This window comes from Uloborus diversus, chromosome 2 (assembly GCF_026930045.1).
Source record: "Uloborus diversus isolate 005 chromosome 2, Udiv.v.3.1, whole genome shotgun sequence".
Lineage (NCBI taxonomy): Eukaryota > Metazoa > Arthropoda > Arachnida > Araneae > Uloboridae > Uloborus > Uloborus diversus.
In genome coordinates, this window is record NC_072732.1 from 41,599,327 (window position 1) to 41,611,694 (window position 12,368).

At 31.9% G+C, this 12,368-nt stretch overlaps 1 protein-coding gene across 1 annotated transcript in view; it reads left to right on the forward strand.

The window, feature by feature from the left end:
- The window catches only part of LOC129235091 (F-box-like/WD repeat-containing protein TBL1XR1), a 67,491-nt gene that overhangs the window by 47,789 nt on the left and 7,334 nt on the right, over nt 1-12,368 (forward strand). The window contains exons 13-14 of the mRNA XM_054868772.1: nt 3,048-3,213; nt 7,406-7,507. Of these exons, the coding sequence (XP_054724747.1) occupies nt 3,048-3,213; nt 7,406-7,507 (268 nt within the window). The remainder of the gene's footprint in view (nt 1-3,047; nt 3,214-7,405; nt 7,508-12,368) is intronic.

Below are 12,368 nucleotides of genomic sequence, written 5' to 3' on the forward strand. Positions count from 1 at the left end.
GTTAAAATTTTGAAGTGCTAGAGAAGCTAAATTTAATGAAGAAAGTAGTATCTTCATTGTTCGTTTTGAGGAACTGAATTTTAGAATTAGACTTGGGCCTTCTTTAAAAAAATCATCATTTTCAAAAATTGACCAAGTCATAGTTCTTTAAAAATTAACTTTCTTTCCCATGCTTTTGTTGCAAAAAAATTTAATTCTGTCCCCCCCCCCCCTCTCCCCAGAAACTAAACATTGACCTTTTTTCTTAAAATTAACGCTTCTTGTCTTATAGTTTTACTAAATAGTTTTCATTTTTCAGAAAAAAACTTTATCCTCACTTTTTTTTAACCTTTTACATCAGCAATTTTTAAAGTTGCATTTTTTTTTTTTAGCAGGTCAACTTTTATGTATCTTAAATAATTCTGTCAAAAAAAAACTACCAATTGCTTTTTAATGCTGACTTTAAATTGAGTTATTCAAATGTTTCTAATTTTTCTTTTTAAAACTGATCTTTCGTTTTTGCTTGCGTTGCTGCTGTAACTGTAGCTTGTTTTTTATTTGTTTATTATTTTTTTCTATGATTTCCTACTACCCCTCATCTATATTGTTTCACCTTGATTTTAAAAGACTTTATGCCTTACTTAGCCTACTATAAGCCAGGGTTGTTTGGTTTAAACCTATTGGTTTTTTTAAAAAAACCATGCGGTTTCGGTTTTTTTTAAAAATGGTTTTTTTAAAAAAAAAAGCCAAAAAAAATTCCATTTTACAAGTTTACATTGATTTCCCCACACATATTGAAAAATGCAAAATTCCATTTATGCCAAGTTCCTAGCTAAGTTGCAGAGATAAATACTAAAATTGCAAAGTTGCTTCTTCAAAATGTATTACAAGCTTTAATCGAAAAAAAATATTAATATATTTTTTATTTCATATATGTGCCATAAAGCAGATTTCAGTCAACTTCCATCATTATGCTTAATTTGCATGATTAGTTAAGATTTACTAAGGATTGAATCTTTTATTGTAGATGCAATCCATTATATTGCTCATTCCTGTTGCAGGGGTGTGATATTTTTGCCCATTTATTTGCACTTTCCTGGAATTTTAACTTTGACTTGTAAGGTAATCAACAGTCTAACTTAATTGTTTGCACCTAAAATTTAAGATTTGTTCTGCAGGTGAACACAAATAATATTATTTGAATCAAGTTTTTAAAAAAAGTTTATACTTCACGTATATAACGTTTTTGGCAAAAAAAAAAAATTTCTTCAAATAGAATTTGCTACACATTTATTTGTTCTAAAGAGTTTGCATTTAATATTTTTTAAACTTCAATGCTGGATGCAACATGTATGCCAGTAAATAAGCTGTAATTTAAGCCATGTTACACCAATTTTTGTATTTTTGATTTGGTTCTTTGTTTTAGCGATAGTCGATATCTTTTCCAAGTCTTTCCAAAATAAGAACAGAGTCGAATATAGAGCAGCACTTTTTTTTAAAACTTTGTCAGTACAACAGCAATCGATTTTTTGACTGTTCAATCATGTACTGTTGTACATTTTGCTTTACTTCAATATTTGCGACATTGTGTATATAAAAATCAGCATTATGTAAGATCAGAAAGAAAAAATATGAAAATTGTTCTTTTGAAAAGATTATGCTTAAAAATATAACTTTTACCTTTATTCGATAATTATTCATATTATGTTGGTTTTATAAAGTTTTTTTCTTGGATCTTCATTATATTTTATCTTAACCCTCATCACAACCACTTCTTGAAGTATTTCGTATCATAAAGGGTCTATATATACATGCATACTAATATGTTAATCAAGTCAAACATTTCAATCAATATTTCCCCGCAGAAAGCTATTTTAATTATTTAATTTAGTTTCAAGATTTTGTTCTTATCTCTTTAATTAATCAAGAAATTAGGTATAATGTGACTATTGAATAACTGTTAATTACATGGAACCTTAATTACCTTCCGAAAATTAATTGTTTTTCTCTCAAATAGTATTTAAACCAAAAAAAAAAAACCGGTTTAAACCAAAAAAACCTGGTTTAAACTAAAAAAACTGTTTTTTTGGGGTTTTTTTTGAAAAAAAACCGGTTTTTTACTAACCCTGCTATAAGCACATAGAAACCACTGCATATACATTTTCAGAAATAGGGTAATGGCACCAGAAACAGACATGCTAAAGACATTGCTCTCAGGTTAACTCAATTTGCCAAGTTTTTAAATGTATTTAGATTTTTTAAACTATTTTTCTCTCATGCAACTACATCTCATCCAACATTTGGCAACTTCTGGGTTATCTGAATTCGTTAATTCTATTTTTATTTGCTCAATTTCAAAAAAAAGTCTAACCCCCCAGTAACAGACACTCAGTGCCAGATCTAGGAATTTTCCGAGGTGGGACAAAACTTCAAAATGCCCCCCCCCCCCCAAACACACACTTCCATCTTACTTTGAATTTTTCCATCAAGTTACATTTTCTATTTTTAATAAACTGTAAAGAGTGGTATAGTTTGATTAAAAATTGATTTTTACTAAAAATCTTGCTATGAACAATTTTTTTGTTAAAACAGAGATGTACCGTAACTGCGTTTTCGCTGCAATGGAAAGACCATCCTCAAAATCACAACCTGTATTGAATAAGGAATACAAGTAGTTACTGAAAGGGAAATGCTAGAATTCAAAGGGGCTCCTACGGGGGGGGGGGGTCATGGCAGAGCCATGAAACTATTGAAATTTTCAGAGGAGTTAATTCTACAGGATTTTTATCTTATTCTGGGGACTTGTTCTTGGGTGTTGCTCCGTAGCATTAGAAGGGGTGCACAAGGCCGTCGCTTGGTCATAAAACTAGGCAGAGGGGGAAAAGGGTATGCATTTTTCAGCCCCTTAATCATGACCCACAGGTTGGGAACCCCTGCTTAAAATAGATACACTGTTTTTAATCATTTTACATGATGCAATTTCATAAACATGTTTTCAATAATTGAATTTTTCTGTGATAAATGCATGCATTTGGCTGTGGTTTTGATCTCTTTTTTTATTTTTTAAGTGCGTCTTTTGATTCTACTGTTCGCTTATGGGATGTAGAACATGGCTCTTGCCTGTACACATTGACCAGACATACAGAACCCGTCTACAGTGTTGCATTCAGTCCAGATGGAAAATATTTAGCAAGTGGTTCATTTGACAAATGTGTTCACATATGGTCAACACAGGTAACTCATAAATATATTATAATGCCAATATGTAATATTCTTCTAATATAATTTTAAAAGTTAGCAACATTGAAGCTTTTTTTTATAGTTGAATTTAGGTTTTTAAGTAATTTAATCATTGCTTTCTCTAAAAACCACTGTTAAAAAGGATTCCAACAGATAAACTTTCTCTGATAAACATACTATTTTTACACGTGGGAAATACTTACTCGTTATATCTTCATACAATTGTGCCTTAGATCACTTATTTACTTAAAAAAAGAAAAATTTATCACTTTAATTTGTTGCTTTTGAATTTTATTTGCTACTTCCGAACTTTTTCAAATATTTAATTTATCAAGACATAATTATTTTGCTCTCCTCACATTGTTGAGACTTTAGCCTAAACATTCTCAGCCTTTACAGACTACGTGTTATACGGTATACATTACCTTGCTGTATACATACTATAATTGTATTCTGTATTGTACTGTATTTTTGTTTATTTTTCTTATATTCAATGTAAACTTCAAAGTATTTTGTATAATACAGTCAATTCGCGATAACTCAAACATTACTATTTCTCAAAGTTTTTATCAAGTTCCTTTGTCTTTAACTCCATGCTAATTAATCTCAATATCTCGAAGTTAACTTCTTTTAACTCAAAGTTTTTTCAAAGATGACATTTATTTTGAAAGAACGAAAAAAAAAGAGAAAGAAAGAAAGAAACAAGTGACTATGAGAGAAAAATTCTTTCACCTTCACTTGCAATTCCTGACTTCTAAACAAAGGAGAACACCTGTTGAGCCCATGTGCAATAAAGGAGTTACACATGCGGAATGAGTTTAGCTTTTTTTTTTTTTTTGTACTGTACTGTTTACATTCAGACATGTTGCTGGACTACAAATCTGCTTTTAAGCTGTCAAGTCAACTGATTGTACCTTTATTCAAAGGCTGACCTAAGTTAACATGTGTTCCCTTTCATTCTTTAGTTTGATCATTTACTGATGAGTTCTTAAGAGAGATAGAGAGTGAGTTTTCTTTACTATTAAAGATGTCTAAGCGAAAGCTAAAAACCTTGGATTTAGAAAGTAAAGTAAATCTTATTTATGACATTGAAAGGAATCCAACTATGAAAAAGAAAGATCAGCTCTGAAACATAGAATAGCTCCAAATACTCTGTCAACGATATTGAAAGAAAAAGAGAAACTTCTAAAGCGGCACAAATCCATGAATCGGAATTTGAAATGAATGAAGATGTGCACCTTTCTTGAAGTAGAATCAGCTCTATTCAAGTGGTTCCAGTAGTATCGAAATCAAGACCATGCCATTTCTATGAGTAGACTAGAAGACCCAACAGACGTTCTGTTCAATCTTTGTAAATTAAAAAGTAAAAATTTTAATAAAGTACGAAGTTTTTGAACCGTTTTGTTGAAGAAAATAAGTAAAAAGAAAATGTTTTAAGCTGCTTGGTGTCAGAATGCGTATATTTATTACAACTTGATTTATCTAATGCCCACTGAGCAGTTCTTTAATAAACTATATTTTTGTACTTGATGGTTTGTTCCTTCAGCCATACTCAAAGGATAAAAAGCGTCCTCATATATTAAGTGTAAAAAACTAACTACCCATCTAGAACAAACGGAAAATCCCGCTGTAACATCCCCCAAATTAAAAATAATGAAACAATTGAAAGGATCTTGTTTAAAAAAATTATAAAGGTAAAAACAGTTCTCTGAATAAGCGAAAATCACTCATCCCTCCCCCTCCCGATGTAAAATAAACATTCTTCAACTAAAATGACCAAAAACTCTTTTAAAACGAAAAACAATTCTTTGAAATTTGAAATATTTCGCCAACTAAACAAAAAATACAATAAATTACATTAACAGTAGCTTTAAAACTTAACCAAATGATCACGCAACTCTATTGTTTATAGCCTAAGTCGCCAAGCCACCACGTTACTGTAATTCAGCCAATCAGTGATCGAAGCCAACTCCGACTGATTAGCGGTCCCATCTTTTGAACAACAACTTTTAAAACTTCATATATTGCCTAATTTGTTCTTTCCACTAAAGATAAAGATCTTCCACTGCACTGATCTTTTGTGTACAGAACTATCCCTGTTGTAATTTATCTGGACGAAATAAAATTTGTTTCCTCTGCAAATTCCATCATCTTTTCCTTTAATAATGTACTGATTAGTTAGATAATCCTTAAAGTATTCTTGACATTGGTGCCAAAACTCAGATAGATTTCGGCCGAGAAAGAATGAGCCGCGAAAAATGTTGCTAGGTACAGTACTTTCTGATCATTTGGTTAGGAAAACCTAAAGCGTCAATCAGGTCACATGGTTCAATTACGACGACAGAACACACGTTTTGCGTGAACCCCTTCCGGTACTTACTTAACCCCTCCGGTACTTAAAACATATCTCAGAACCTAAAATCGTAGCTTTCAAGAGAAATGAAGGCTTCACTCTCTCTCTCTCTACGTTTTATCTTTTCTCAATTGACATATCACAGTAGAAAATTTCATTACAAAAAGCAGAGCTGGCTTTCTTATTGTCCTTTGGCAACGGGTTAAATATTTATTTCAGTACTCGCTCAATAATAGGTTAAAATAAATATTGATCATTTGGGAGATATAACCATCCAATGAGTAAATTAATTAATTAATTAACAAAAACGTTTCTGATTCGATCCATCGCGCTTCGAAACCATGCTCGCCGTAACTTAATTACACACAAAAAATTTGATCAAAATCGGTCCAGCCGTTTAAAAGCCTTATGGGGACAAACGTCCGCACAGAAGATTTTTATATATTAAGATGTTTGCTGTGTGAGAAAGCAACGAACTTTGCTATATTACTGAACAAGGAAAATATCCATGCCAGTGCTGGATGGCTGGAGAAGTTCAAGAGCAGACACATCTTCATCTTCAGAAATCTTCACGGAGAATCCAAAACTATTCCCCAAGAAGTTTGCAATAAATGGATAAATGAAACACTACCACATTTACTGCAAGGATATAATGAAAATGATGTCTTTAAGATTGACAAAATGGGTTTATTTTTTAAATGTCTTCCAAACAAGAGGATGTTTAAAGATGAGTGTTGTTCCGGTGGGAAAATGAGCAAAGAACGTCTGACTGTTCTAGTTTGTGCAAATTCATCTGAGACTGAAAAACTGCTTTTATTAGTTGTTGGAAAATACCAAAATCCACTTTGCTTTAAGAATGAAAATGTGTCCTCTAGATTACAGATTCAATAAAAAGGCATGGATGACGTCAAGTTTATTTGAAGAATACATACAAAAGTTGGGTCATAAATTTAGTGCAGAAAAACGAAAAGTGATGGTTTTTGTGGATAAATGTCCTACACATTGCGATGTACAAAATTTGAAGTCTGTAAATCTGCAGTTTCTACCGCCAAACACTACAGCATTTTGCAACCGATGGATCAAGGTGTCATAAAATGTTTAAATCAGGCATATAGAAAGAGGTCTATCGCAAAAACAATTAACGCCATTGAAAACAATTCAAGCACATTCAAGATGGATGTGCTAGAAGCTATGAGATTGCTTTCTAGTGCCTGGAACAATGGCATTTCGAAAGATACAGTAAAAAATTGTTCCCTAAAGTGTGGCTTCTTCAAATGAGCACACAGTGATCCTGTGCTCATGGAAGGAAACGAACAAATACTGATCGCGGAAGAAGAGAGTGAATACTCTGATGAAGATGAAATATCAGAGGTGCCGGTCCCTAGCATTTCAGAAGCTTGTTCTTCTCTTGAGATTCTCCAAAAGTATATAGAGAGTTGAGACGGTATAGACGTCGCTGTGTTTAAATGATGGACAGTTTTAAGAAAATATGATTTAAAAATAAAAAGCAAGATTTGCTTTTGATTTTTTTCTCTCAATATTTTTGATTAAACTGTGCAATGGCAATTAAAAACTTTTAAATTCTGTAATTTTGTCCGATATGTGTACATATTAATTAAAATATTTGATGGTTTTTAATATTGAAATGTCGAAAACCGTAACTAGCGTTAAGGCGAATAAGTCCCTTTAGACTCGAGTTATTGCGAATTGACTGTATATGATCTCGAATTTTCAAAAAGTCTAAGACAGCCCTACATGATTTATCAATGACTATTTAATTTTGTTTTACAAGCAGTTTAGTTGATAGATAATAAGATATTTTCTTATCAATAGACCGGTCAAATAATTCACTGCTACAAAGGAACTGGTGGTATTTTTGAAGTTTGTTGGAACTCAAGAGGTGACAAAGTTGGTGCTAGTGCTTCTGATGGAAGTGTAAGTTTATTGCAATATTAAAAAGTAGTTTTTAAGTTTCTTATGTTTTCTCTAGCTTTTTTTGTGATTTTTTTTTATTGTACTTCTGTTTTTTATTGTGAAGTGTTGTATATCATACTATAGATTTTTTTTTATATACGAAAAGCAGTCGTCTCTTGCTAATTCAAGCTTCAACTTTCATAGCTTTACTTTATCAAGGTTTTTTACATATATTTATGTGATATTTGTAACATTAATATGTCTGATTTTCCCTTATTTTGTCCAAATGTTATAGTGATTTAAAATGACCTTTGTGCATACAACAATTCAAAGTGAAAATTTGTAAATTCCTGCTGACACTTGTTTCAAAGTTGTAATGAATTCCTTTTTCAATGCAAAAAATGTGTTAATAGATGTAAAGAAATTTGACAAATGAGGCAGTGAGAAGTAGGGGTGCGACATCGATGTCGATGTTTTTGAAACATCGATGTTTTACTTTCGATATTTTAGGAACATCGTTTTTGGTCCAATATTTTTTCGATGTTGATGTTTTTTTTTTTTTTTTTTAAATTATAATAAAATTTCTCACAGAGATGCAACATCAATTGAAAAACATGCAAAACAGGCTCAGATATATACTGAATCCACATTACTTGGAAAATAATATAGAAAAAAATCAAAGAAAGTAAATCGGCTGCTGTCGGTGTTTAGATTATCTGAAATTTCCAAAAACCATTTCTGCTTCAACGGAGTAATGAATGCATTCAAAATAAACATAGGGATTTTTTTCAATGATATTATAAACATAAACGAAGCGGTGGCAGGAAAACTTCCTCCTGTCTGATTTATTTTTTTTTTCTACTGACTTGCCAAATATTGAGGATTATAATACTTATTGGTTTTCCCCAACAGTTCGTCCCCATTTTACTTACAATTTGTGTTTAATTATGTAGCACTAACAGTACAACACATTTTTTTTTTCTTAAAAAATAGTTGTTAGAATTAATTCTGTATTTATAGTATAATTTGCACAACTCTGTCTCATCATTCAACTGGCGGTAAGCGCTATGATACATTTTTTCTTAGATTCATTTTTGATGTAGATTTAATTTTAGTTTTATTCAGTTTGAAAATATTTTCTTAGCATTATACTAGTTTATATTAATGGTTGCATGTCTTACTATCAGTTTTACTTCCTTTTACAAAAAAGGAAGTATTTCATTCGCGAAAAAAATTTCATTCAAAATTCGGCCTTAATTTCCATTTTGCTCACCCCTGAATTAATGTTGAGTTTTTTTTTCAACCCGATCACACGCGAATAAGTGCCTAAGAACGTATGAACATTCGAAATATCCGTTTTGACATTTCCCGAGTTAATTACAACGACTTTTCTCGTGATGTCCGCATGTGCGTGTGTATGTATGTCGCAGAACTCAAGAACGGTATGTCCTAGAAAGTTGAAATTTGGCATGTAGACTCCAAGTGGGGTCTAGTTGTGCACCTCCCATTTTGGTTGCTTTCGGGTGTTTTTAAAGGGATCTTTTGCCCCTTTTTTTGGGGGAAATCATTGTTAATTTCGATGTATACTCAAGTGGTTTTATAATTTGGCGGACACTTGGCGATATATCGCCAGTCTTTTGGTCGCCAAGTTTGTCGCCAACTTGGCGAAAAACTTGGCGGTTTTTTTTTTTTTTTAATTTGGTTTTAATTTGGCCACTGGTGGTGATATTTAGAGAGTAAACTATTGAATTACATTAAAATTGCGAATAATGGGAAAATGACATTAAAATTGGAGTAAAAGGAAGTCATGTGATGCACACATCAACTCGTTTATTATTTTAGTATCGAGATGTCCCAAAATCATTCTTATTAAATTGTATACATGACTTGAGAGAGGTTCTGTATTGTCAATATGACCTTCGGCTGTTTAGAAATTTTTTAAATAATAGCTATAATTTAACGAATTGACGCAATGCCAAAAGAGTTTACTGATCTACTAAGAAACATTTTTTTGAGATAATCATTTATGTAAATCTGCAGTGTAGTACATTCAAAAATGTATGTTATATATTGATAAAAAGATCGATGTTTTATAACATCGATGTTTGAAAACATCGATGTTTTTTGGTCGATGCATCAATACCATCTATGTTTTAATTTCTAACATCGATATTTTGAAACATCGATGTTTTGCCATCGATGTCGCACCACTAGTGAGAAGCTAAGGGATGTAAGTGGACATTTTCAAGATTTAAGTAAAACGCCTTTAAAGATAAGGTCCTAGGTAGGCTTTCATTATAAAGTTTTTCTGAATCATGCTGTATAACAGCACCTACCATTACTACTGGTACTATCTCTTGTCCCAAGACAGGGTAGAGGATCACCTACTATTTTACTGGTTATCTCCAGATTTTTAATTTTGCCACTTACATCCCTTTGTTTCCAACTGCATCAGATATGCCTTTACATCAATGGTTCCCAACCTTTTTCCCCCTTGGGAACCCCTCCCAAACTCCGAAAGAAGTTGGCGAACCCCTTGGGTACTAGGTAATAAGTAACAAGCAAAAAATAAAGCGTGCACACATGGACAATAAAATTTGGGAGACTTTTTTTAAGTTTGATGCTGCTCCATAGTGAACAACAAGAACGAAAACATAATTACAAAATTTAGAATTACAAATATTGCTACGATCTAAAATGATCACTAAAAAATGAATGCCAAACAAATTCACCAAAAAAAAAAACTGATTATTCTGCATTGAGTTTTTATCAACTTTGAAAAAAAAAAAAAAATTAGAGTGGAATTTTTGTGGAAAAAAGAGGCTCAAAGTTTGGAAATTTTTCTGACACAAGGTTATATTTACCTCTATTACTAAATCAGAAGTCAATTAAAAAATTATCTTTCAGGGAGCTGCTTCAGATTAAGCAAATGAACTTTTTTCTTCCAGTAAAATGAGAAAGATCTCTAGGTTTAAGTCTTCTTGAAAAGTACTACTAGCCTAGCTGTTTCATAAAGATATACTGTGTACGTTAATCATTTGACTACTGAAGAATTTTCTTGTAATTATGCTATAGGGGCGGAGTAGAATGCGTATATTGAAAAATAATAAAGCATCTATTTTTCAATAAATGCATTTAATCTAATTTTAACACAAAAGGTGATTTTTAACAAAACAGATATTTTTAATCTCACCTACAACAAGAGAAATTTTTTACGCAAACTCTTTATTTACATATAGCACAAATTAAGTTGCATGGTTAAAATCCGTTGAATATTTTTTTTTACTGCGTAAACCTCACACTGCCAGACTTTCACCCACTAAAAGTTACTAAAGTAATTAACTTTCCATCCTTCCTGTGGTATTTTTGGGTTGCTAGCCATTCTTTTTCTTTTTTGAGATTGAACCTCGAAGTGAATTGTAGTCTATGTAGTGTGAAAATTATAACAACAAACAACAGCGCGATCTCACTTCTATGCATTTTTGACTCAACACATGAGAAGGGCAGTAGCTCTTCATCGGACTCAAATGGAAAAGAAACGAAACATCAAAATATTTCAGATGCTCACATATGCTCCATGTAATATTTTCATCAAGTTTAATCAACCTTCCCGATAAAAAACATCTGAGGATTGAGGAAACGAATGCTTTCAAATTCTTCCATCTGTGGACATTGTATTCATAAGTAGAGCTTTTTCAGCATGGCTTCAGGAGTATCATTCTCAAGCGCTAAAACCGGCGCTTTGCAATGACGGAATAAATTCTTTAAATGTAAAATGTGTCAGCAAGTATGCAAATATTTTCATGTTGAGACTATAGAATGTGCGAGAGACAAATGAATAAAAAAGGAGCAAAATTTGCTTGAAACCGCTTAAACATGAGACTTCATCAGAAACAGGCATGTTAAAACTCTGCCATTACAATATTTTTTTCTGCAACCCCCTGGCCAGAGGGTATTTGGATCCGTTAACGGACCCTTCACAAAAATCCGATCAACCAAAACGGACCTTTCACAAAATTTTGATCAACCAAAACGGACCCTTCACAAAATTGTGATAAACAAGAACGGATCTTTCACAAATTGTTTATTGAAAGATCAAATCTGAAAGCAAAATAACGCATATTTCCGTATGTAAAACTAATAATTTTTGGAACCTTTTTACAAGTCAAATTAAAGGGATCAGCTTATATAAAATCTGCTAATTTTGCAAAGAAAGAAAAATCGGCACTCTTGTGATGCTCCTGCAAGCCATAAATAATTGCTACTGCCAAATAAATATAATGCTTATTGTTTGTATCTCGGAAAGAAATTAACAGCTGAAAAAAAGTTTGGTTTTAAATAATATTGTTTGTTTTATCACATCTAATTAGCAGCGGTGTTGTTGTAAACTTTTCTGAAAAGGCGTTGGTAAGCACTTTTGGTGTTGTTGTAAACTTTTCTGAAAAGACATTGGTAAGCACTCGGATAGCATTAGATAGGACTCTAAAATGCAATTTTAAAATAATTTTATGAAAAATATTTCTTTTACAAGCCGTTTTTATACTTTTGATGCCTTCACTTTGAGAATTGTGATCTTTTTACATCTGCTATGGGAATCCGATATTTTGAATTTTTGATGTTTAGTATACTTTGTTAAGAGGTAAACAAATAAGATCTCTTTTTATTTTTGTTAAAATCATGGATTTATAAGTTTTAGACGAAATTCTGTGCTTCACTTTACTATGTATTAAGAGTGTCGTGGGTCAAAAAGTTAAAACTGAACCCTTGTCTGAATTTAATTTTTTTGTTACAGTTATTTTAAATATCATATGGAAATATTTCCAGTATAATTTAACGTAATGTAAAATGGTAGATAAATATTGATACTTGAGAGAGCGATGCC